General features: G+C 41.9%; 3 protein-coding genes across 5 annotated transcripts in view; 1 reads left to right on the forward strand and 2 right to left on the reverse strand.

The window, feature by feature from the left end:
- Nucleotides 1–1,630: 1,630 nt before the first annotated feature.
- Nucleotides 1,631–9,483, reverse strand: LOC115103158 (integral membrane protein 2C-like). The gene is made up of 6 exons (XM_029623877.2): nucleotides 9,259–9,483; nucleotides 6,125–6,262; nucleotides 5,440–5,628; nucleotides 4,936–5,046; nucleotides 4,272–4,425; nucleotides 1,631–3,369 (listed from the first exon to the last, which is right to left on the reverse strand). The coding sequence occupies exons 1-6, from the start codon at nucleotides 9,349–9,351 to the stop codon at nucleotides 3,278–3,280; spliced, it is 777 nt and encodes a 258-aa protein (XP_029479737.1). The 5' UTR covers nucleotides 9,352–9,483; the 3' UTR covers nucleotides 1,631–3,277.
- Nucleotides 9,484–13,889: 4,406 nt separating this feature from the next.
- LOC115101798 (transcription cofactor HES-6-like) lies at nucleotides 13,890–16,126 on the forward strand. The gene is made up of 4 exons (XM_029621268.2): nucleotides 13,890–14,240; nucleotides 14,340–14,426; nucleotides 14,542–14,623; nucleotides 14,987–16,126. Exons 1-4 carry the CDS (start codon nucleotides 14,163–14,165, stop codon nucleotides 15,448–15,450), a joined length of 711 nt encoding a protein of 236 aa, XP_029477128.1. The 5' UTR covers nucleotides 13,890–14,162; the 3' UTR covers nucleotides 15,451–16,126.
- A 5,584-nt stretch (nucleotides 16,127–21,710) lies between these two features.
- The window catches only part of LOC115103159 (period circadian protein homolog 2-like), a 36,196-nt gene continuing 30,338 nt past the window's right edge, over nucleotides 21,711–27,568 (reverse strand). For 2 of the 3 annotated variants that reach the window (XM_065005803.1, XM_065005802.1), the window contains exons 17-20: nucleotides 24,795–25,014; nucleotides 24,308–24,476; nucleotides 23,090–23,240; nucleotides 21,711–22,485 (exon numbers count right to left, since the gene is read on the reverse strand). In XM_065005803.1, coding sequence (XP_064861875.1) covers nucleotides 22,306–22,485; nucleotides 23,090–23,240; nucleotides 24,308–24,476; nucleotides 24,795–25,014 — 720 coding nt within the window. In that variant the 3' untranslated portion in view covers nucleotides 21,711–22,305. Of the gene's footprint in view, nucleotides 22,486–23,089; nucleotides 23,289–24,307; nucleotides 24,477–24,794; nucleotides 25,015–27,568 lie in introns of those variants that run through there. The other variant, XM_065005804.1, reaches the window with a different exon arrangement.

A 27,568-nucleotide genomic window follows, 5' to 3' on the forward strand; every position in this document is an offset into this window, starting at 1 on the left:
ATTCATGAGAAACTGAACATGACACTGACTGTGCCTCAGTTCTTGCACAATCTTCCACATTTACAGTCACTTCTGTCTCACAGTTGTCAACAATTTCAGAGCTTGAGTACAGCTTAGAAGCTGGCATAAACAAGAACTGCTAAAAGAGGAAATGTCTTTATCTTTCAACCTCCAGCTCTGAAAGCTGCAGTAGTTCAGCGTCCGTCAGTCTGTTAATCAGTCAGTTAATAGGTCAGTCAGTCAGTCCATCCCAGCCCTCCAGAGATGTCCAAAATCACATACAAAACCACCCACTACAGGTACCCTCTCTGCACTGCATATTTTTCTCTATGGCCCATTGCACAATGTGCAGAATAACATGAGGTTAGCATGAGGTTGAGGTTAGCATGCGATTAGCATGAGGTTATAAGTAACAAGAACATTTCCCAGGACATAGACATATCTGATATTGTCAGAAAGCTTAAATTCTTGTTAATCTAACTGCACTGTCCAATTTACAGTAACTATTACAGTGAAATAATATAATGCTATTGTTTCAGGAGTGTGCACAGTTATTACTTGAAAAGTTATTAATAACACAATTAGGCACATTTGGGCAGACTTGATACAAAATGTTGAACAGAAATACAATGGTTCATTGGATCAGTCTAAAACTTTGCTCATACACTGATGCCATCTAGTGGCCAAAATCTAAATTGCATCTGGCCTGGAATAATACATTATGGCCTTTCTCTTGCATTTCAAAGATGATGGTACAAAAACAATACAAAGAAACGGTTGGTTTTTCTTTTACCAGATCTAAAGTGCATTGTTCTCCTACATTCATTTCACATTTCCACAAACTTCAAAGTGTTTCCTTTCAAATGCTATCAAGAATATGCATAGCCTTGCTTCACCGCCTGAGCTACAGGCAGTTGATTTGGGTATGTCATTTTAGGCGAAAATTGAAAAAAATTGTCCGATCTTTAAGAGTTTAAGGCTGTAACACAACGGTAACTTTCTGAAGGCACTGTATTATTATATAATATACTGTAGATGGTCATGAACGTGTTAACATGGCGCATGCTAAGTTGTTCTTACACATGCTGTATTTGTGTATGCGTATGAAACAACAAACGACAAATGTCAGGAAATTACTTTGGTAGGGTGTTGACATAAGAAGCACACTCATTTGTCCTGTATCGCTTAGTCTCGCTTCCCTTGTGAAATTGACTTCTGTCATGTTTGGATGTTGTGGGGATTTTTTTTTACTTGTGTTGAGTGTGTGTGCAGTTTGTGTGGCAGGAGAGAGAGATGTCACTAATATCCCTGAAGTGGCCTAGATACATCATTCATGCACCAAATGTCTATTACAAGTTACATTACAGCTTCGGTCTATATACATGTTTTAGAACGTTTTTTTTATAAAGCTCTTGAATGTCTTCCTCTGAAGGGAGATGTAATTTTCAATGATTATTGGTCATTGGTTTGAACGCTGTGCTTGAGTTAATGGTGTTTTGCGGAAATTGTATTATTTTTATTTAAGAGAAATATGAAACATTGTAGATTTTGGTACCCATGATATCCTTTGTATTCTAAGTGTATTTCTGTTTGTCTAAAACACACACACACAATGAAAAATCAAAGAAAGGATGTTTTACATGTTTATTTATTAGGTAGTAAGAGAAGCTATTACAAACTAAATGACTGTACAGCATGGCGAGTCAGAAGGGGACAGATCATGAAAGCCTATATCATACAGTAGGTCCCCTTTAAAACAGCAACAGAATTTCTCTATATCATACAGTAGATCCCCTTTAAAACAGCAACAGAATTTCTCTATATCATACAGTAGATCCCCTTTAAAACAGCAACAGAATTTCTCTATATCATACAGTAGATCGATTGTAAAAAAAAAAGGTTAAGAGAGAGAGAGGCATGCAATAGAGAGATAGTCTGGATAGTGGGAATGGAGACCGGCTACAAGGACTCAACTGCAGACAAGAGGCCAAGCCCACTACTAAGACAGGAGAAAGAGGGCGGCTGCATCTAATTCTCCACCCTTCTCCTGAAGTGTGCACTTGCACACTCCCTCTCAGAATCAGGACGTAGCCAGAAAGACACACCGAAAGAAAGAGTTCAACTCTAAAACCTATCCAAATGTACAGATGTAGGATTTTAATTTGAGCCAGTTTGCTACAGAAAGAAAATAATCCTGCAGCAACAGGAAATGTAAATTATATGTTTTTGTAGGTGTTGATACATTTTCTGTAAGGGGAAATCAAGTCTGACATTTCAAACTTCAGAAGCCTTTTTTAAACCTCAAAATACACAAGTTTTACATTTCAGGAATGTTCTTGATAAAATTAAGAGGCTACATCTGTAGGTAATCTATATATGCCTAAGTAACACACTCAGGACTCAACATAGCGTTAGTGACTATAAATTTGGTTACGTTGGCCCGTCCAAAGCACTGCTACTTTATACAGTCTAAAGCCATGTGAGACCCAGAGAGTCAACCACTGGAAGATACCACAAGAGGGACAAACCATAGAGAAATTATCATTCAATCACAAAAGAAGCTCAGATAAAAATCTATGCACATGTGAATATGAAATCCAAGAAAAATCCATATACAGTATATATTGCTTATAGGAACGATGCAGAATACATACACAAAACAATTGATGATTTAAATTGCAGGCGAAAAAAAACCCATCTAAAATATATGAGGTATGTTTCGGTATTTCTGGACATCCAAAACAAGACATCATCATGGGTTCATTTGGTTGAACCAAGAGACAAATAGAAACATGTGTGTGTGCACAACACACGCAGCATCGTAACGCCCAATTCTCCTCACTGTCACACACACTGCACATGGTTAGAAGTACTATACAGAAAGGACTAACTCAATCTGAATCGATTGAAGTAAAAACGTAAGACAACTCATCTGATTATGCGTCGACTTCAAATCGATACAAATAAAAAACATCAGTGCAACAACATGACATGAAATCCCAAACAAAAAAGCTACATATTCATCGCATTACCGACATTATCGAAATATACAGATCATTGGAATACAAAAAACAAACAAATAATAGAAACAACACCAGAGCAGTAAACAACAATTCAACTTGGGACAAAAAAGGAATAAAAAAAACATTCAAATAAACTATTGGACAAACACATGCTTTTTAAAGTGCAATATAAAGCCTAAGGGATGCGCGAGGTATGGTTTCAGAGTGGGCTTGGTGGTGTAGGGTGGCCATCTTGCCATCTTCTTTCTCAGTATTTAGACCCTGTCGCAGATCACTGTCTCAACGACAAAGGTGTTCTCAAAGTGACGGATGCTGTGGCAGTTCCTCGCCTCACGCTTGTTGATGCCTGGAGGAGGGAGAGAAGAATGGAAGAGAGGTAAGCTTACACACAGTTGTATGTGTCATGTTCAATAACATTTAAATGTTATGTTCAATGATGTTATACATATGATATATGATCCATAGGGTTTGGGATATCTATGGTGCTATTGCTTTGCTGGGTTACAGAGGTAACTCCCCATATGTCAACATACTATGGGCCTAATAACCATTATGGTATCATCCTCTGAAGACTAGATGTTGAACAATATTGTTGAGGGGGATCCCACTGCCTACCTCACTGTTACCATGACTACCCATACCAGCCTCATCTTTGATCAATGTAGTTGCTCGTCAGCCCATATATGTGCTCAGAGGAAGCATGTTACATCAATGCTCTGGTTTTACAACTCGCCAATCACAGAGGCTCATGGAGCACATCACTACTACGCATCACTTCCTCCCCCACGCACGCTGTCTGATCATTGGAGCTGCGTGGTGTGTTGGAAAAATGACTCACATGCACACACACACGATGGTTCTGACATGGTGATCAAGAAGGATCTGTGCATGGAGATCACTTAGAACTCATACAGTGGGAGGCAAGCGCCTGGCAGAGCCCACACACTCTCACTCTCTGAGCCAGCACAGGAAGCACCGATATGGACCTGGCCATCTCCGTTTCCTCTGTGATGAGGGGTGTCACCAGACAGTCAGCCAGCCCATGGATTCAGACAGACACAGTGACTACTGTGAAACACACAACCCTTTGTTCTCCCCTCCTCTGTGCAGGACAGGAAGAGCCTAACTGATGACCTAGTATTTACATGCATCTCATGTTGATAAGGACATCTGTGTGTGAAAGTGTATGTGGATGTGTGAGACAGAAGGGAAAATGATGTGTTGTTGGTGTGTGTGTGTTGTACTTACGTCGACGTGCGTCGCGTCGGCGTTTGAGGCGGTAGGTGTCTTTGCCGTAGCAGAGCCGGTGGATGAAGGGCCCCAGCGGTCTCATGTTCCTCACCCTCCCCGTCACCACCATCTCCTCCTGGATAATGTAGGTCTGGGGCAGATAAGTCCCCTTCTATTGGAGAGGGAGAGAAACACAAACACACGTTAGTACAGGGATCATCAACTAGATTCAGCCACTAAACTGATTTTTATTGAGCGGATGTTCGGGGGGCCCGGAACATAATTACATATAATATGTAGACTGTAAATTGACCACAAGAATCCCAAACAGATTTAATGTTTGACTAAAACAATCATTTCAAACCTTGCTTACATTTGTATACGATCATGTCATATCTCTCTATTATGCATGGGACTACTTAGGAACAGACTACTTAAATTAAAATCACTTGGAGCTGATTTGGTGTTTATTTTTTACTGTATACAAAGTTTGGCCTGCGTGCCGCCATTTGGAAACCCTCCGTTAGTACAATGCCCTTCACAGGACAGACGGTACACATGGCTGCAATGTCCTTTTGTATAATAAATATGCATGTGCAGACTGTCCCTCTGATGGACAGCCACACACACACAAACAATTTTCCTCTGACAGACCTAACCCAGATACAACACAATAGCGTACCTTGACGTTGACCAGCAGCTCCCAGAGGTTCCTTGGTGGCATGACCAGGGTGGTGTTGAGCTCAATCACGTAACACTTGTCCAGGGAAATGTCATGGTACACAGTCAGACCCTGGAATTAGAAATGACAACAAAACATTAATCATGTTTTTTATCAAATAAAATAAAACTTTTGTTCATTTAGTAATTATTTTCTTAACTCTTTTCTTAAAACTGCATTGTTGGTTAAGGTCTTGTAAGTATGCATTTCACAGTAAGGTCTACATGTGTTGTATTCGGCACATGTGACAAATACAATTAGATTTTTATTTTCACTCCAGTATGCTAACTAACAGAAAAGATCACATAAAATGTTCATTGCCTTATAGACCACTGACCCTAATAGACATGTCCTCCAGAATCCTATTCTCATATGTATACCAATGGGCGAGCATTTGGACACAAAATGGCCACCTTGTATCACACTACACAATGAGTGTGTGGGACAGGCATAGGGATGACTTACCCTCTGGAAGTCATGGATGATGTCTGCGGGGTCGCTCCCTCCGAAGTGGGGCACGGGCACGCTGATCTGCTCGTAGTTGTCGTCCAGGTAGATGCCCACGTTCTCCTCCAGCTCCTGTCTGCCGTGCAGGGGGGCGTACACAGAGTCCTCATACAGAACCCTGCAGTGGAACAGGCTGTCCTCAGGAATCTAGAACACACAGAGGGAGAACAGAGCAGAACAGGGTTAGTATAGTCATGGGGATATCCATCTGTGGTATATCTATAGCATGCATCATTTCTTCAATCAGAACCAATCTGTCTGTATGATTGAACATGTGAGGTATGATGTAATAGTAGCTACTACTGGCAGTTGTACAGTAGTATAAAGTAGTATAGTCGTAAGGTAGTATGCAAAAATAGTATAATATCTGACCTGTGGTATAAAATAGGAGGTACTAGTGGTAGTTGTATAGTGGAGTGCAGAGCGGTGCAGTATAGTAGTATACCTGTTGTATGAAGTAGTACCGGTAGACGTTGGTATAAAATAGGAGGTACTAGTGGTAGTTGTATAGTGGAGTGCAGAGCGGTGCAGTATAGTAGTATACCTGTTGTATGAAGTAGTACCGGTAGACGTTGGTATAAAATAGGAGGTACTAGTGGTAGTTGTATAGTGGAGTGCAGAGCGGTGCAGTATAGTAGTATACCTGTTGTATGAAGTAGTACCGGTAGACGTATATGGAGGCCAGCACCAGTCCTGACATGAAGACCACCAGGCCAAAGGTGAGACAACACAGCCCGTTCAGATGAGACTGCTTTGGCCTCCGGGGAAGAACCAGCTCCTCCTGGAGAAAGAAACAATACACAGGTCAGACCTACAGGCCAATGTCAGATCAAATTATTCAACTTAAGAGTTAATTAATCAAATGGCCAACCAGACTATTTACATTGCCCCCCCCCTTGTTTATACACTGCCACTACTTGTTGTTTATTATCTATGCTTAGTCACTTTACCGCTACCTACATGTACAAATTACCTCAACTAACCTGTACCCCCGCACATTTACGCAGTACTGGTACCCTCTGTATATTACCTCTATTTTGTTATGCAATTTTATTGTGTTACTTTTTATTTTATTTTTTACTTTAGTTTATTTAGTAAATATTTTCTTAACTCTATTTCTTGAACTGCATTGTTGGTTAAGGGCTTGTAAGTAAGCATTTCACAATAAGGTCTACTACACCTGTTGTAGTCAGCGCCTGTGACAAATAAAATTTTATTTGATTCATCAGCAAGATGCTCCCACTATGAAAGAGCAGTTTCCGTTTCACTCGATGTTGGTGGTAATAGATAAGCAGATAGTCACATTGATCAGAGCAGAAATAAATCTGTTTTATAATATAGGCTGAAGGCTAGAGATGCTGAAGATGCCTTGTCATCCCAACTGCCCACCCCCAGTCTCTCAGCCCTACCGTCAATCTGTTTGCTATTAGCGACACACTACTCGGCACCTAGAAACGGTACCCACACACAGTTGCTAGGGACTATGGAGGATCAAAAGGGATGAGGCAGATTGCGATGTGCTTGCCGAGTGATGGCGAGGGAGGCTGTCACGGTTGTCTGGGAGTTCTATTCTTAGGATTCGACTTCCACATGCCCTACTTGTAGCTGTGACAGCGTTACATCACACACACCTCCAGTGGGAGGGAGTGATCACAGTGATGGCGTGGAAGTGGAATCTCAAGCCAGATTTGGTATTAATAATCCTTATACACACACATACAGATTTGGTATCCACACGTCTCCTTTACGAGCATCCCCTGTCTCCCACCTCCCTACATGACGTCAAAATCATAACCATGTCATTCATTTGAGGTACACGATCTCACACCTTCAGATTGGGACTTGCCAAACACAGATGTATACTGAACAAAAATATATAAATGCAACAATTTCAAAGATTTGACTGAGTTAAAGCTCATATAAATAAATCAGTAAATTTAAATAAAAGCATTAGGGCCTAATCTATGGATTTCCCATGACTAGGCAGGGGTGCAGCCATGGGTGGGCCTGGGAGGAAACTTGGGATGGGGAGCCAGGCCAGCCAATCAGAATGAGTTTTACATACAGAAATATTAGCCCCTTCCCCTGTTGTGTGACAGAACTGCACATTTTAAAGTGGCCTTTTATTGTCCCCAGTACAAAGTGCACCTGTGTAATGATCATGATGTTTAATCAGCTTCTTGATATGCCACACCTGTCAGGTGGATGGATTGTCTTGGCAAAGCAGAAATGCTCACTAACAGGGATATTAAAAAAAACGTGTGCACAACATTTTAGAGAAATAAACTTATTGTGCATATGGAAACTAAAAGGGATTTTTTTTTTCAGCTCATGAAACATGGGACCAACATCTTACACGTTGCGTTTATATTTCTGTTCAGTGTAGTTCTACGTCAGATCTAGATTTGATCTTACTTGAGCTAGCTAATCTGACTAGTGAAATACAGCCTAATTTCTAGAGCCTAGAAACTCACATCCATTTGGGGGTCATAATCAAGTCAATGTTGAGCATTTCTGAATCTGATGGATGAGGGTAGAGTTATCTAGCTCCTACAGTTGCTTAGATTGACAATTCAACTGCAAAGCTGTAAATGCATGGATTCTGTCACTTGCAGAAATACAATTCAATGTTCAGCATAAGTTTCAGATTTACTATGAATTGTATTAGCATGCCTGACAATATCCCATCTAGGTGCACTCTAATGACAGACAGACCTATAACTGTGATGTCAGTGCTAACATATTGAGCAGCTTCATATAGACACAACAGTGTGGGAGGCTTTCTATGCAAATGCAGTATGGCCACCCTTTTAGCAACTCCCTGACAGCTGTAACCAAATGCATATTTCTTATGACTCTCTCAACAAGTGCCACTTCCTTTCCTCATCTCCTTTATCCGATTTAAAAGAAGAGAACAGATGAAAGCCAACCAAAGTAGGACTTTCTTCTAGCATATTGCACCTGGGAAGTATTTTTAGATCAGTGCAGACTGCATAGATGAGGGCAATGACACAAGGAAAGGAAATCCCACTTCACTATTGAAATACATGCACCCTTATTTCTAAAAACAGCCCAACTGCGCAGGTGCCCCTTACGCGCTACCTGCTGGATTTGCTGGGGAAAAACACCTCGGTGACGTAACCATAACGCAGCGATAACGTCCCCATTTGTTTGCACAATTTACAGACTGTCCAGAAGATTCAACTTCCCAATATAAACCTAATAACGTGTTGTCTTGGAAGTTGTAGATAAACATAGTAATTACTCGAGTAGTATGGTCTAGCATAGCCAGCCTACGATTCGTGGTTACGTCTGCTGCACACCGAGTTATCTGCAGTGTCCCCAGCTAGCCTCACAAGGTGACGTAATGTCAACATCCTCGGGCTTCGCTGGCTAGCTTGTATCGATTTTAAAAGGTTAGGCTACTTTGTATGCGTGTTTCCAGCGCTTTCACCGCAGCAGTGTATACTTTCTAGTAACAGTAGTAGTAACACATGATACTGTAACAGTAGCCTAAATGATATCGTGGTAGCCTACTATGCAAATTAGTCTACAACTGATGTTATGGGCTCTTTTGGACTGTAATATATTTAGCAATTTACATCAACGCAATCATTAGGCTACATGAACAAATAGTGAACGATTGAACTATAACGCAAATAAGAAAACATATAGCCCTGATATAATCTAATTAATTGCATTGGTCAGCAAAACATCCCTATTTTACCCCAACGCTGTCAATACTCATGGAACAAAGAAAAGAGACGCTGAACTCACGTGTTCATAGGGCATGAGAATCTCGGCTTTGTCTCCATCGAGCTCCTTCTCTGGTTTCTGCGCCGTGATCGGCTGGAAAGTTATCTTCACCATCTTTGTATGTTTTATCTTTTTCACTACACTGACTTCCTCATTCGACACTGGTAGATTATATAGTTGCACTGTTCTCTCGCCCCCGTCGTATCAGGCTCCTCTCTGACCTCAGATGAGCGTAGCTGTGACGAACAATTCTGTGTAGGACTCGGAAAAAAATCAGACCCCAATCGCTTTTCAAAGTAAGAGTCGACATCCATATGGCTTGATCAACATGTTGCTTTTATTAACCTGTTGTCGATGTTATTATGTTTTATAATAATTTGATTGATGTTTGTATCGATATTTCTGGACTAAAAACAATTTTGCACCTGAATTCACTGCATGAATTCGATTCAGAAATAGGGGTTTATTTGCGAGATTCGTTCAGGGACTTTTATTTTGAAGTTTTGCACCAGATATGGGTATAACTTCCTTATCTTTATTTGTATCGTTTTTTCTCTGCTGATTTTCCTCAATAGGCTCTGATATTCTGGAAGTTTATAATGATACTCATATACAGGAGTGATACTCAAATTATCTCTTTAATGACGGGAAATTGGATATGTGAGAGTATGTGAATGTAACCACCCATTTATAATCAGGGGTTCCCACCAGGGGTACTAGGACCCTTGGGGGTACTCTGCCCATCCACAGGGGTACTTGAGAAGACTCTTGAGACCACAGGCTTACTGGTAAAATACACATGAGGGGGTACTTTAGGGGAACTCCGGGCAGAGCAAAATTCAGTTGGTATAGTAACTGATAAAGGTACACACCTTATAAGCTATATAAGGTGTGATGTCACACTGTTGAAAAAGTTGTGGTAACACTTTATTTGGTTTAAGGGCTGTTTTATTCTTATAAAGGCCATATCGTATGTGCATCTTCCTACTGAGCAGTAATGAACTATTCATATGAGATAATAACAACCTCTCTAGCAGTGTATGAGATGTCTGTATGTCTGTCAGATCTGTAGAGAGGAATAGAGCACAAATGGAGAGAAAACAATATTATCTCAAATTAATTGTACACTTCTCAATAAACAGAAGCATGGATGGAGCCCATGTGCCCAAGGATGAACAGGCCTACAGTGGAATACAATGTAGATAAGACATTCCTTTAGCCTATTCAAGACTGAAATAGGACTGGAATGAAATGTGGCACATTTTCCAATTCAAACTTGGCCTAAATGACTACAGATCTGTAGCATTCACGTCCTCTGTAGCCATGAAGTGCTTTGAAAGGTTGGTAATGGCTCACATCAACACCATTATCCCAGAAACCCTACACCCACTCCAATTTGCATACCGCCCCAACTGATCCACAGATGATGCAACCTCTATTGCACTCCACAATGCCCTTTCCCATCTGGACAAAAGGTCTTCCTGAAGACAAACAATAATGTTAACTTTCACTGCTATGCGGATGACACACAGCTGTACATTTCAATGAAACATGGTGAAGCCCCAAAATTGCTCTCGCTAGAAGCCAGTGTTTTCAGACATAAGGAAGTGGATGGTTGCAAACCTTCTACTTTTAAACTCGGACAAAACAGATGCTTGTGCTAGGTCCCAAGAAACAAAGAGATCTTCTGTTGAATCTGACAATTAATCTTAATGGTTGTACAGTCATCTCAAATAAAACTGTGAAGGACCTCTGCGTTACTCTGGACCCTGATCTCGCTTTTGACGAACATATCAAGACTGTTTGAAGGACAGCTTTTTCCCCATCTATGTAAGATTGCAAAAATAAGAAGCTTTCTGTCCAAAAATGATGCAGAAAAAGGAATCCATGCTTTTGTTACTTCTAGGTTAGACCACTGCAGTGCTCTACTTTCCGGCTACCCGGATAAAGCACTAAATAAACTTCAGTTAGTGCTAAATACGGCTGATAGAATCCTGACTAGAACCCCAAAATTTTATCATATTACTCCAGTGCTAGCCTCCCTACACTGGCAAGGGATGATTCCAAGGTTTTACTGCTAACCTACAAAGCATTACATGGGCTTGCTCCTACCTATCTCTCTGATCTGGTCCTGCCGTACATACCTACACGTACGCTACAGTCACAAGACGCAGGCCTCCTAATTGTCCCTAGAATTTCTAAGCAAAGAGCTGGAGGCAGGGCTTTCTCCTACAGAGCTCAATTTTATGGAATGGTCTGCCTACCCATGTAAGAGACGCAAACTCGGTCTCAACCTTTAAGTCTTTACTGAAGACTCATCTCTTCAGTGGGTCATATGATTTGAGTGTTGTCTGGCCCAGGAGTGTGAAGGTGAACGGAAAGGCTCTGGAGCAACGAACCGCCCTTGCTGTCTCTGCCTGGCCGGTTCCCCTCTTTCCACTGGGATTCTCTGCCTCTAACCCTATTACAGGGGCTGAGTCATTGGCTTACTGCTGCTCTTTCATGCCATCCCTAGGAGGGGTACGTCACTTGAGTGGGTTGAGTCACTAATGTGATCTTCCTGTCTGGGTTGGCGCCCCCCCTTGGGTTGTGCCGTGGCGGAGATCTTTGTGGGCTATACTCGGCCTTGTCTCAGGATGGTAAGTTGGTGGTTGAAGATATCCCTCTAGTGGTGTGGGGGCTGTGCTTTGGCAAAGTGGGTGGGGTTATATCCTTCCTGTTTGGCCCTGTCCGGGGGTATCATCGGATGGGGCCACAGTGTCTCCTGACCCCCCCTGTCTCAGCCTCCAGTATTTATGCTGCAGTAGTTTATGTGTCTGGGGGCTAGGGTCAGTTTGTTATATCTGGAGTACTTCTCCTGTCTTATCCGGTGTCCTGTGTGAATTTAAGTATGCTCTCTCTAATTCTCTCTTTCTTTCTCTCTCTCTCTCGGAGGACCTGAGCTCTAGGACCATGCCTCGGGAATACCTGGCATGATGACTTCTTGCTGTCCCCAGTCCACCTGGCTGTGCTGCTGCTCCAGTTTCAACTGTTCTGCCTGCGGCTATGGAATCCTGACCTGTTCACCAGACGTGCTACCTGTCCCAGGCCTGCTGTTTTCAACCTTCTAGAGACAGCAGGAGTGGTAGAGATACTTTTAATGATCGGCTATGAAAAGCCAACTGACATTTACTCCTGAGATGCTGACTTGCTGCACCCTCGACAAATACTGTGATTATTATTATTTGACCATGCTGGTCATTTATGAACATTTGAACATCTTGGCCATGTTCGTTTATAATCTCCACAGCCAGAAGAGGACTGGCCACCCCTCATAGCCTGGTTCCTCTCTAGGTTTCTTCCTCGGTTTTGACCTTTCCTAGCCAACATGCTTCAACACCTGCATTGCTTGCTATTTGGGGTTTTAGGCTTGGTTTCTGTACAGCACTTTGAGATATCAGCTGATGTACGAAGGGCTATATAAATACATTTGATTTGATTTGATGGCAAGCGGTACCGGAGTGCCAAGTCTTGGACAAAAAGGCTTCTCAACAGTTTTTACCCCCAAGCCATAAGACTCCTGAACAGGTAATCAAATGGCTACCCGGACTATTTGTATTGTGTTTGCCCCCCCAACCCCTATTTTTACGCTGCTGCTACTCTCTGTTTGTCATATATGCATGGTCATGTACATACTACCTCAATTGGGCAGACCAACCAGTGCTCCCGCACATTGGCTAACCGGGCTATCTGCCTTGTGTCCCACCCACCACCTGCCAACCCCTCTTTTACGCTACTGCTACTCTCTGTCCATCATATATGCATAGTCACTTTAACCATATCTACATGTACATACTACCTCAATCAGCGTGACTAACCGGTGTCTGTATGTAGCCTCTCTACTGTATATAGCCTGTCTTTTTACTGTGGTTTTATTTCTTTACTTACCTATTGTTCACCTAATACCTTTTTGCACTATTGGTTATAGCCTGTAAGTAAGCATTTCACTGTAAGGTCTACACCTGTTGTATTCGGCGCCTGTTGTATTCGGCGCACGTGACAAATACACTTTGATTTGATTTAATGTCCCATTCTGTTAATTGTGTTGGATTGGGTTGGAATTGGCCTCATCTTTGGACAGCATATGCAATGTCCCACAATTAAACTTGAAATACACGTAAAGGTGACTAATGACATACCATAAGAATTGTCTGTGACTGTTGCAAGAGGCTAATGGCATTTGGCAATTGGTTGTGATGAGGCTAAGTGCTTGTTTGAGTTGTAAGGTATGGTGAGTAGGCCTACGATATAAAGCATTTATAGGGCACATTCAAAATGATCCTTTAGGTATTTTTTTTACTTAGCGTTTTATATTTGCTAATTCAATAAATATTGTTTTTATGTGTTAAGTAAAGTTATAGGCCTATAATGCTGTTTTTAAAGTTGACGATAAAATACTGTCTCTTTGCTATTTATTATCATCATTTCATTCCATCTCTTTCAAAACATATTGGTCTCAGGAGCACTACTAGAATGGTGGGTTATGAAAGAATAAACTATTTCGGGCCGGGACACAGACCAAAGAATAACCCTCTTACGGTCGAGCCAAGTCCTCTCTCTCTCTCTGCCGACAACTGCCATAGCGCTCAGAGGACAAAATGCTAGACCAGCGATTGGCTGATTCGCATTGCGCTCAACAATCTTCTGCTCGCGTAGTCAGCCCCTCTATTCACATGTAAATTGGGTGAGGCGTTATAAATACCTACTACTGGCACTATCGTTGCGCTTGAGGCTGCATAACAAATCAAGTGCCCGTCTGCACAAGTACAGTTTGGCTTTGTTTGCAACAGGGACCGGAGGCCATCTGTCCCATTCACGGTGTGTAACGGTCGTGTGGATTTATCAACCCTCCGTTTTTGGCAGTGTCTGGGTTAAACTTCTCCAACATGGCCCCCACTCCCAATAGTAAAAACGGACTGAGAAGAGACGAGGTTGAATACTATGGCATTAAAGTGGACAGAAAGGTAGGCCAAAGTATCGCTGATTGTTGTGTATTGAGTGTTATTTAGTGTAACTTAATATAATTTATTCATGTGCGGTCAATGTTTTTTTTTTTTTTTCAGACCAGAAAACCGTTGGTTGAGAAAAAGAGACGGGCTCGCATCAATGAAAGTTTGCAAGAACTCCGAGTTCTGCTCGCAGACACAGATGTACGTTTTTGCACATTTTATGTCACGTTATCTGACACTCTCCCTCTCTTTGTGTAGCCTATTATCGTTACATTGTAAACCAGTTATTTACATTTGATCAATCTGACATTCACAGTTACAATTAAAGATGGAGAACGCCGAAGTACTGGAGATGACTGTGAAACGAGTGGAGAGTATCATTCAAAGCCGAGCACAAGGTAAGATAGGCCCATAGGCTAGGTTTATGCACGCGATGGTATTATGCACGTGGACATTTCATACAACTAGTGGAAAGTAGTGTGTAGGCCTACATATGTAGGATCTTAATTTAAGACAGTTTGCTACAGCAGGAACATAATCCAGCGGCAACAGGAAATGTGAATTATGTGGATTATAATTAATGGACATTTTTGTAGAGGTTGATTCAAATTTCAAAGCGTTAATAACAAACTTCAGAATCCGTTTTAAACCTCAAATACACTGCATGTGTTACATTTCATGCATTGCAGTAATGTTCTCCTGCAACAGGGTGATAAAATGAAGATTGTTATAAATGTACCTTTCTGTCTGTGCTTTGTCAGAGGTGGACACTGTGAATCGGGAGGCACGTGAAAGGTTTGCTGCTGGCTACATCCAGTGCATGCATGAGGTGCACACCTTCGTGTCCAACTGCCCTGGAATTGACGTGACCATTGCGGCAGAGCTCTTGAACCACCTCCTCGAATGTATGCCCCTAAACGACGAGGACAAATTCCAGGTGATGATCCAAGATATCATGACAGACTGCTCCACTAACAGTAACAGCACTTGGCCCAGTTCTGAGGGCATATACTTAGCACTGGTCTCCCCTGGGGGAAAGAGCATCTCCAGCGGCAGCTCCTCAGCCCTCTCCCCAGCGCCCTCCACTACCTCCAGCGATGACCTGTGCTCGGATCTGGAGGAGACTGACTCTGAGCAGAATCACATCTCTGTGGACGCTGAGAACCAGGATGTTCTGAACATGCCCACAGCGGCTTATTCCGAGTCCATGTGGAGACCCTGGTAGAGCCCCAAATGAGGCCTACAACTGTCCTGTACTAGAGGAATAGCCTGCAATAATAGTTCTTGTATATTGGGTTTTATTCTGTAATGCTGAAGATCAAATTCCTTGGAATGTTGTTAGGCTGTTGGATGAGAGATTTTGTAGGACTAGCATGTGAAGTGGGACACTATAACTTCACTTGGCAATGCAAAGTGTTGCAAATAGGCTAGGGGTGGCATCATTTTAAAAAGCTCTTTTTTTGTATTTGAACCATTCTAATAATGCGTTTGAACAACTAATAAGTATTCAAGCTATTTAATGAATTAATTGTATGTAATAGTTCAACTTTGAATAATTCCACATTGTTATAGATCTCAGATGTATTTTTGCCAGATATAGGTGGTTTATTTACCTTCAGTGAAGGGAGGGTACAGTAGGCCTGAATGCAGATGTAAATATGTAATTGTTAATAGTATGGCTGTATAGAAAATAACCTGTCCCATTAAACCACACATAGTAATGTGTAAATTATTTTATATGTTTAGGTTGAGGAAAATAAATGTTGTAACATTAGTCTGTAACATTGTAATAACACCGTTTTTTAAGTGTTTGTGCCTGATTATGTCATGTCCATATCTCATTTCAGACATAAATTGTCAAAACTGACTTAGTTAATTTTATTAAAAGCATTTTCTCTTCATATTGGACTCAGTTTATCCTATTTATTCTAAACAAAAATATAAACGCAACATGCAACAATTGCAGAGATTTGACTGAGTTACAGTTCATTTAATGAAATCAGTCAATCAGTGGTGCAGCCATGGGTGGGCCTTGGAGGGCATAGGCCCACCCACTGGGGAGCCCGGCCCAGCCAATCGGAATGAGTTTTTCCCCACAAAAGGGCTCCCTCAAAACTTGAGACATCTGTGGCATTGTGTTGTGTGACAAAACTTCATATTTTAAGGTGGCCTTTTATTGTCCCCAGCACAAGGTGCACTTGTGTAATGATCATATTTTTAAAATCAGCTTCTTGATATACCACACCTGTCAGATGGATGGATTTTCTTGGCAAAGGAGAAATGCTCACTAACAGGAATGTAAACATATTTCTGCACAACATTTTAGAGAAATAAGATTTTGTTCTTATAGAAACTTTAAGGGATTTTTTATATCAGCTCATAAAATATGGGACCAACACTTGACATGTTGCGTTTATATTTTTGTTTAGTGTACTTAGCTGTGAAGAATTGAACACAAAGTAATGGACTATCGATCCATTCAAGGAAGTCTACTGCATAGCACACTTCTAAAACAGGGAGCAGAAATGGCAAAAATTATTGCCTGCTAAACTCAAACAGTCATTCCACAGTAATCACATTTCAGCTTTACACTGGTAGCATTGTTTTTAAGATCTGAATCATACATTAACATTTGTATGCCATTTGTGTGTGAAGGTAGGCTTGGAAGTTTTAATTGAGTCCTATTTTAGCACAGCTGGGCCAGTGGGCCATTATGAGGTGAGAATGTCTGCCTTGGGGCTTCTCTACAATGCAGTGTGAGATCTGACAGATGGTTCATTTGATGGCTGGGCCTTCATTGATATTCTGACAGCTTTGATTCCTTGAAATATGCCAAGGAGATGTCAATATCATGAGATGTTAGTTCACCGTGAGGTTGTGTGGGGTAATATAAGAAACGTAAAGTGAGCCATCCCACTCCCTATTTATTTCTGGTTCATATCCAGACAATGAACTAAGCAGACCAGACACAGAGAGCCACCCTGAAGAAGACCAGAACTGTGACCTTCTTTCCCCAACGGTTAACGACCGAGACTCCAAGTAAGACATCTTTATTCATCCACCATCTTTGATAATATGACCTCAGATAATATGACCTCCCGTTCAGTCAAAAGTAGAAAGCACTAGCACATGTGTTGTAATCTTTGAAGAAGTATACTGTTTGAGCATGAAAGATCTCAACAAACCCCGAACAGCCCACCACAGATACCTACACTGAATATGAAAGCGCTTCTCCTCGGGTTCAGTGGACGACCTAGTGGCACCTTAGAAGTTTCTCTGATGTCCCCAAGTGTCACTTCTGACACCTCCATATACTAGCAACGTCTCAACTCCCACCAACATAAACATGTTAAGACCCTGTTATTCCTCTCTTAGTTTTCCAAACCACAGACGATAAACAATATGTTTTTCTAAAGACTATTTCGTTATTCCAATGATAATTGTTCTTCTCATTGTATAATCGAATACATATTCATGCATGATGTGAAAAAAAGCCTAAAGATAAGTTATAATGCCATTTCATTAGCCTATACGCAACGTTCAGTGAGTTATATGGCTCATTTGCAAGAGTACCCTAGCTAGCGTTTAAATAACACACATCAACAATCCAACACCTTCTCTATAACATATAGCCTAGCCAAGGTGACTATAATGAATTGTATGAATGTTATATTAATTCTCTACCTGAAATCCATATTATTAGGAGACATTCACAGACTGTTTGTTGTCAGTTTACGATGTAGCCGACTCCAGATTAGCGGAACCCCAGAGGTGACCATCACCGCAGGAGGGAAACTGTCCAGATTCACACCTGATCATCAAATTGGGAGAGGTGCGAACGGCGAGGCATGTGAATGACCGTGGCCGCTTTGATCCAAGCTACTAAAAGCCGTGCAAAATTTTTCCAACTCTCTCACTGTCTGTCTGCCTTCCTGTCCAGTTTCCACTGATAACATCTAGCCATGGGCTTTTGGTCGCGAGCATTAGGATTTTATTTGACCCTCTCATTTACATTACATTTAAGTCATTTAGCAGACGCTCTTATCCAGAGCGACTTACAAATAGACATAATACTTCATGATAGTGTTATAAAGAGACATAATACTTCATGATAGTGTCATAAAGAGACATAATACTTCATGATAGTGTCATAAAGAGACATAATACTTCATGATAGTGTTATAGACATAATACTTCATGATAGTGTTATAGACATAATACTTCATGATAGTGTTAGACATAATACTTCATGATAGTGTTATAAAGAGACATAATACTTCATGATAGTGTTATAAAGTATATTTTCTACAAGTTATTTAACATAAAAATAAATGACTAAAAAGACTTCATTAAAACAAAGGACTTAAGAAACAAACCGATTTTTAGGCAAATCGGAATTAAATGTTCTATACTGCAGGAAAAGGTGGAATAACTAACATGCGGTGGTTAATAGCCCTATTTTGGCTGATAGGCCTATTTTGAAATGCCACACTGCCATTCAATTCGAACAGTTAGTGAAGTGAGCATATGGCCAATCATTTCACCAACGGTCCATTTTCTGTAACCGCTCAAGTCATTCAGGTCCTCCCAAATTAAAGAACGTGCCATTAATGGTCCATTACACCATCTACCGAAATTAACCTAATTAATTAAGAACTGAAATCACTTAAGAATTGCAATGAATTGATCTCGGGAAAAACATGAAAATGTCTCTTTGGTCTAAAGCTTTAGGAGCTGTTGACATCAGAAGGAGAACTTGCTAGGATATCCTTCAATATTGATCGTATTTTCACTGAAAGTATTTCCACAATAGCCTTATCCTGAATACACACAAACACGAAAAAGGTATCCTAACATATGTCATGAAATAAATGTATGTTACCAACTTGATTTTATTACATTTATGTCAGATTATTGTGTTTTCATAAAGAGTAGGCTAGAAGCGTAAATATATTTAAATGTTAAAATGTTTGACTTTTTTTTCGAAACATTAACACATTAACACAGCCAATGTGTTTACACTTTTTAAAGTGACTATCCAACAACACAAGAAATACAGAAATACAGAGACATACAAGACCCATTGTAAAGAAATCATTAGGAAAAATGCAGGTAGACAATGTGTGTTTCCAGTGCTTAAAATAAAATAAATATTTAAAAAATTAGACAAAGGAGGAGTCCTGACAAATGCTTAGACCCAATAACTATCCCAGCCATATTACAATGCAGAAAGTGTTGCTACTACCGTGTGCTCTTAAACACTGTTTCAAGGCCAGCAAGCCTGATAGCTTATAACAGGATGCTTTGTGTTTGGGAAAGCTGATCCTGGAACAGTGTTATAGGACACTCTTTCCTCAAAGCTTGGTCAAACCATCAGTCACAGGCTAGAAAGAAAATGGTGAACAAAAAACATCTTCTCTATAAGCCTCCCCTACCAACTGTACTCTTTAGTCAGCCAATACGCTGTACTATGAACCCTGTAAATTAAACGTTTCAAAAACAAACACATTATCAAATCAAATCAAATTGTATTGGTCACATACACATGGTTAGCAGATGTTAATGCGAGTGTGGCAAAATGCTTGTGCTACTGGTTCCGACAGTGCAGTAATATCTAACAAGTGATCTAACAATCCCCAACAACTACTTAATACACACAAATTTGAAAGGGGTAAATGAGAATATGTACATATAAATATATTGATGAGCGATGGCCGAACGACATAGGCAAGGTGCAATAGATGGTATAACATACAGAATATACATATGACATGAGTAATGTAAGATATGTGTAAACATTATTCAAGTTGCATTATTTAAAGTGGCATTGTTTAAAGTGACTAGTGATCCATTTGTTAAAGTGGCCAGTGATTGGGTCTCAATGTAGGCAGCAGCCTCTGAGTTAGTGATTGCTGTTTAGCAGTCTGATGGCCTTGAGATAGAAGCTGTTCTTCATTCTCTCGGTCCCAGCTTTGATGCACCTGTACTGACCCTGCCTTCTGGATGGTAGCGGTGTGAACAGGGAGTGGCTTGGGTGGTTGTTGTCTTTGATGATCTTTTTTGCCTTCCTGTGACATTGGGTGTTGTAGGTGTCAAGGAGGGCAGGTAGTTTGCCCCCGGTGATGCGTTGTGCAGACCACACCACCCTCTGGAGAGCCTTGCTGTTGAGGAAGGAGCAGTTGCCGTACCAGGCTGTGATACAGCCCGACAGGATGCTCTCGATTGTGGATCTGTAAAAATTAGTCAGGGTTTTGGGTGACAAGCAAAATTTCTTCAGCCTCCTGAGTTTGAAGAGGTTGAAGAGGCACTGTTGCACCTTTTTCACCACACTGTCTGTCTGGGTGGACCATTTCAGTTTGTCGTTGATGTGTACGCCGAGGAACTTAAAACTTTCCACCTTCTCCACTGCTGTCCCTTCGATGTGGATAGGGAGGTGCACACTCTGCTGTTTCCTGAAGTCCATGATCATCTCCTTTGTTTTGTTGACGTTGAGTGAGAGGTTGTTTTCCTGACACCACACTCCGAGTGCCCTCACCTCCTCCCTGTAGGCTGTCTAGTTATTGTTGGTAATCAAGCCCACTACTGTTGTGTCGTCTGCAAACTTGATGATTGTGTTGGAGGTGTGCATGGCCACGCAATTGTGGGTGAACAGGGAGTACAGGAGGGGGCTGAGCACGCACCCTTTTGGGGCCCCAGTGTTGAGGGTCAGCGAGGTGGAGATGTTGTTTCCTACCTTCACCACCTGGGGGCGGCCCATCAGAAAGTCCAGGACCCAATTGCACAGGCCGGGGTTGAGACCCAGGACCTCCAGCTTAATGATGAGCTTGGAGGGTACTATGGTGTTGAATGCTGAGCTGTTGTCAATGATCAGCATTCTTACATAGGTATTCCTCTTGTCCAGATGGGATAGGGCAGTGTGCAGTGCGATGGCTATTGCATCATCTGTGGACCTGTTGGGGCGGTATACAAACTGAAGTGGGTCTAGCGTGGCCGGTGAGGTGGAGGTGATCATTGACTAGTCTTTCAAAGCACTTCATGATGACAGAAGTGAGTGCTACGGGGTGGTAGTCATTTAGTTCAGTTATCTTTGCCTTCTTGGGTACAGGAACAATGGTGGCCATCTTGAAGCATGTGGGGACAACAGACTGAGATAGGGAGTGATTGAATATGTCAGTAAACACACCGTAAACACATGTATATTGGTCCCAGTTCTCTTATGCTGGTTTCTTCCTATATTTATATTGTGAGACTCAGAACATAGAAACACATATCCTGTACATATGCTTTCCTAGCAGATATTATTCTCTGGTATAAAAATAGAGTATCTCTTTGAAACCATTGGGGGTAAAAAACATTTCACCAACCATTTACCGATGCTTCAAATTATATATATTTTTCTCATATTGAGAGACAGTTGAAAAACAGCAAGTCCACTACATATTCTTGGCTACCATCAACACAAAAACAAGACTATAAGTCTTAAACTTCAGTGAAAGCATTACTTTTAATCAGTGATACAACACAGGAAAAGAGATGGATGGAATTGAAAAAACAGTGTTTTGCACACACTGGAACTCACCGAGTTGACATTTTAGTAATTTAGCAGACACTCGTATCCAGAGTGACTTACAAAAGGAATTAGGGTTAAGTGCCTTGCTCAAAGGCACCTCGATAGCTTTTTCACCCATTCGGCTCGCCGATACAAACCAGCGACCTTCGGTTACTGGCCGAGTGCTAGGCTAGCTGCCCACCGCTAGGCTACCTGCCTAACCTCAATCTCATCTTCTTTTTCTCTCTCTCACACATTCACACACAGAAAATGAATTGACCAGGTGGGCCGTTGGTCTCTCAGGCTGTAGCAGAGTTTCCATACGGTTTAGCTGGTTGTAGAAAAGGTGTGTACCACCAGCAGGACACATGCAGTACTAGATAGTCCAATATGGTAATTCCCTGGTCAGGGACAGCTGTTGGTCTGAGGGTGGGACCCGGTCAATAATTGATGTCGCTTGAGAACGAGTCTTGGGAGGAAGTGCTGATGTTACAATCAACAGCGATGGGTGGATTCAGGGTGTGGATGTGGCTATGATGATCCAAGGCCAGAAGAGGGACAAGGGCAGGTGTCTGTGTTTAAGGGCTCCTCGCCGGGCTTCCTGGAGGGGCTGACCTCGCCTGTCTCAGTCCCTGTGTCTCCCATGTCTAGGTCAGGCTGCTCCTCAGACATCACTGCCTCTGGAGCATCCTCCTCAAAGCACACACAGGCCTAAACAAAACAACAACACACACACACATTTCTGTTAGTTAATGTTAGACTTGCTTTTGACAAACGTGAATGACTGCCCATGGTATAAGAGAGAGAGAGTAAGAGAGAGTGAAAGAAGGAGAAAGAGAAAAAGAAAGGAAGAGAGAGTGATTGTGAAAAAGAGAGAGGGAGGAAAGAGAGAGAGCGTTAAAAGAGAAAGCAATAGAGCGAGAGAGCGTTAAAAGAGAAAGCAATAGAGCGAGAGAGCGTTAAAAGAGAAAGCAATAGAGCGAGAGAGCGTTAAAAGAGAAAGCAATAGAGCGAGAGAGCGTTAAAAGAGAAAGCAATAGAGCGAGAGAGCGTTAAAAGAGAAAGCAATAGAGCGAGAGAGCGTTAAAAGAGAAAGCAATAGAGCGAGAGAGCGTTAAAAGAGAAAGCAATAGAGCGAGAGAGCGTTAAAAGAGAAAGCAATAGAGCGAGAGAGCGTTAAAAGAGAAAGCAATAGAGCGAGAGAGCGTTAAAAGAGAAAGCAATAGAGCGTTAAAAGAGAAAGCAATAGAGTGAGAGAGCGTTAAAAGAGAAAGCAATAGAGTGAGAGAGCCGTAAAGAGAAAGAGAGAGCTCACCTTGACGTCCATGACCTTGGGCAGCCCTCCACTCCTCATCCAGGGGTAGACCTCTACCAGTTCCCTCTGCTGCTCCCCAGTGAAGCACGGCTGACTCTTCTGCATCCCACGCAGCCTCTCTCTGTCCTCTCTGAGCAACCTCTCGATGCCCCTGAGTAGGCCAAGGGACAGACACACTCAGTATTCTGAACCATGGGACCTATGTCACCAGGGAAAAGATACTCAAACAGTAAGAATACTATTGGACATACAGGTAATTGGGCATTGGGCATTAGGGTGTCAGGAAAGGTAGGTCTGGTTAGTGGTTGAAAAATGTGTATTTGGTATGAGGGAGACATGGGTATCAGATGACAATTTGATATAATTGATCTTCATGGTTAACTAGATTGGGTGTCTGGTACCTGGAGAGTTTAAGAAACCACACATTTCTCAATCCACCTTGTCTAACAACTGTGGGTCTTTGTGTGAAAGCCCCATCTGGTGGACATAAGTCAGAATTGCAATTTTACTTTAATATTAGCAAAGCTTTTAACACAAATGGTCAATTCTAATTCAGCATGCCAGGTGAATATGGGAAGGGAGTGGGAAACAACAAGGGTGTACAGTGCAATGTACTAGGAAATTATTTCCCAAAGGTCTAGAGTGCCGTGTCCCATCTAAACATTTTCTTATGGCCTCCCAAAAAATATCCAACAAATATTTAAAACCCCAGCATTCACAGCCACTCATCATGCCCTGGGTAGAAGTTGCCTGTAGTCACAGATCTAGGATCAGTTTATCCTCCCCCATCCCAAATCCCAAACTGACCCCAGATCTGCATCCACAGACAACTTTCTCTTACTCCAGGGCACATTGCGAGCTGCCTCTCTCCTGTCTCCTCCAACTCACCGCGAGGGCATCAGATTTTTTATTATTATTTATTTAACCTTTTTTTAAGTAGGCAAGTCAGTTAAGAACAAATTCTTATTTACAATGATGGCCTACCCCGGCCAAACCCTAACCCGGACGACGCTGGGCCAATTGTGCGCTGCCCTATGTGACTCCCAATCATTGCTGGTTGTGATACGGCCTGGAATCAAACCAGGGTCTGTAGTGATGCCTCTACTACTGAGATGCAGTGCCTCAGACCGCTGCGCCACTCAGGAACCCTGATAGGTCAACATGACCTTGTTGTCAGTGTTGGGGGTGACCAAACACAGCGGGTCCTGCAGTACATACTTGTCATGTTGGCCCTGCTCCATCTCCATTGGCCGCACCTCCATGACACTACTGCTTCTCCCACTATCGCAGCCGGTGGAGTGCCCTTTGACCTTCTGGCTGCTGTTCCGGGAGGAATCCACGCTGCCAAAGTAGTTTCTGATCTTTTTGCTGGTGTGGCTGCTGCATACTTGAGGGGGAGAATAACAAAACAGAGTTAGGATATTTTACTTTTGAATCACCAGAGCTCTAGTCTCAAGTGCTTTATACATGAAGCAGCAAATGGTTGAATGTAATGTCTTGCTGCCATGTCCTTCTGTCATATGTTTGTTATTGTCCCTGCCAGTCTTGTTCAGAAAATATGCTTAATAATAGGTTTTACAGTTTTAGATGGGAAAAACCCCTCAATACGGTTACAGGAGTTACGTTTGGTACAGTGGAAGTGACTGGGATAGGAACAAATGTCTTACAAACGTACAAAAGGTCTAGGGTAGGTGTGTGTACAGACCTGTGCCATTGCCAGATACACCACTAGTTGACGTTCCACTAGCTGACTTTCTACATCCCGAAGTCCTGCTATTATTAGACCTTCCACTGTTAGACGTTCTAGCTGAGGTTCCACAGTCATTAGACCTTGAACCCAGGGACCCTGACGTGGCTGAGTGAGAGTCTGAATGGAGCCGGATGTCAAGCATGTCGCTAGGATTACCGTCGCCTGGCGAATTCACCTGCAAGACAGAGGTCAAAGGAAAGGTCAACAAACAGAAGGTCCACTCAAGTCGTATTGGTCTCTTTTTTCTTTAATCAGTCCCATCCTTTCTTTCTTGCTACTCCGCTCCTTTAATATCATGATCTGAGAGGCACCTCAACCGTATTGTCCTGAAATATTAATCCAACAGAGACCCGTTTTACAGTAACTACGGGAAGTTTTCTTTTGTGCATTTTAACAATGGAGGAACTGGAAGTTTAGTGAAGCCACACCAATCCAGTCATACTTCTCCTGACACGTTGGCAAAATTTGATTTACCTTTCTGCCAAAAGTCATCTTTTTTCGAATGAATTTTTACGATACAGCCGATTTTGACTTGCAGCTGGCCCATCTAGCGGAAATTTCTCAGCTCTGCCTCAAGGGCAACATTCATAACAATAAACATCAACCTGCAGAGCAGACAGAGTTGGGATTTAAAGGGATACTTCAGGATTTTGGCAATGAGGCCCTTTATCTACTTCCCCAGAGTCAGATAACTACCATTTTAATTCATTATTGACCATTTTGATTAAAGGGATACTTCCGGATTTTGTCATTGAGGCCCTTTATCTACTTCCCCAGAGTCAGATGAATACCATTTTAATTCATTATTGACCATTTTGATTAAAGGGATACTTCATGATTTTGGCAATGAGGCTCTTTATCTACTTCCCCAGAGTCAGATGAATACCATTTTTCTTTTTCTGTGTCCAGTATGAAGGAAGGTAGAGGTAGTTTCGCGAGCCCATGTTAATATAGACTTCCAGTCATTGTGCTAACGCTAGTTAACATTGGCTAAAACTACTTCTAACTTCCTTCATACTGGACATAGAGACATAAAAATGGTATCCATGAGTTCGTCTGACTCTGTCGCAGCAGATAAAGGGCCTCAATGCCAAAAAATACTGAAGTATCCCTTGAACACCCTTGGCATGTTTCCACTGTTTGACCGATTTTGATGTCAAAATATGTTTAAAAACTATAGTTTGTGCCTTTAAAGTCGTACTCCAGCCTCCTTTTCAGACCAAAAGAATTGGTGAAACTATAACATCATATCACAGTAAAAGCATTCTTAAAATATTGAGGAAAATGTCAAATGAATCTATAGCCTATGTGCCGGACCGCCACTTGGCTGCCAGCTGAAGACAATTTAGGATTGACTTAATACCTTACAGATTAAGCCGCCTTTTATACATCCTAATCCTAACACCTCCAGGCTAAAAACAACACTTTCGTAGTGTTGCTGCGATTCTGGGGAATCTCAACATTACTGCATTACATTACATTATAACCTCACACCCACTTTGTTATTTTTTATTACAATGTTTTTATTTCATCTTTATTTAACCAGGTAGGCCATTTGTTCTCATTTACAACTGCAACCTGGCCAAGATAAAGGAAAGTAGTGCGACACAAACAACAACACAGAGTTACACATGGAATAAACAAGCGTACAGTCAATAACACAATAGAAAAAGTCTATGTACAGAGTGTGCAAATGGAGTAAGGAGGTAAGGCAATAAATAGGCCATAGTAGCGAAGTAATTACAATTTAGCACATTAACACTGGAGTGATAGATGAGCAGATGATGATGTGCAAGTAGAAATACTGGTGTGCAAAAGAGCAAAAAAAGTAAATAAAAACAATATGGGGATGAGGTAGGTAGATTGGATGGGCTATTTACAGATGGGCTGTGTATAGGTGCAGCGATCGGTAAGCTGCTCAGATAGCTGATGCTTAAAGTTAGTGAGGGAGATATGTCTCCAACTCCAACTCCAACAGCTATTTTTGCAATTTGTTCCAGTCATTCGCAGCAGAGAACTGGAAGGAAAGGCGGCCTAAGGAGGTGTTGGCTTTGGGGATGACCAGTGAGATATACCTGCTGGAGCGCATGCTACGGGTGGGTGTTGCTATGGTAACCAGTGAGCTGAGATAAGACGGAGCTTTACCTAGCAAAAATGTATAGATGACCTGGAGCCAGTGGGTCTGGCGACGAATATGTAGCGAGGGCCAGCTGACGAGAGCAGACAGGTCGCAGTGGTGGGATGGCACTGTGGTAGACTGCATCCAGTTTGCTGAGTAGAGTGTTGGGGGCTATTTTGTAAATGACATCGCCAAAGTCGAGGACAGGTAGGATAGTCAGTTTTACGAGGGTATGTTTGGCAACGTGAGTGAAGGAGGCTTTGTTGTGAAATAGGAGGCCGATTTTGGATTGGAGATGTTTAATATGAGTCTGGAAGGAGAGTTTACAGTCTAGCCAGACACCTAGGTATTTGTACTTGTCAGAACCGTCCAGAGTACTGATGCTAGTTGAGGGGAGGGGGGGGCAGCGATTGGTTAAAGAGCATGCATTGAGTTTAACTAGCATTTAAGAGAAGTTGGAGGCCACAGAAGGAGTGTTGTATGGCATTGAAGCTTGTCTGGAGGTTTGTTAACACAGTGTCCAAAGCAGGGCCAGATGTATACAGAATGGTGTCATTTGCGTAGAGGTGGATCAGGGAATCACCCACAGCAAGAGCGACATCGTTGATAT

The sequence above is a fragment of the Oncorhynchus nerka genome, linkage group LG20, assembly GCF_034236695.1.
Source record: "Oncorhynchus nerka isolate Pitt River linkage group LG20, Oner_Uvic_2.0, whole genome shotgun sequence".
Lineage (NCBI taxonomy): Eukaryota > Metazoa > Chordata > Actinopteri > Salmoniformes > Salmonidae > Oncorhynchus > Oncorhynchus nerka.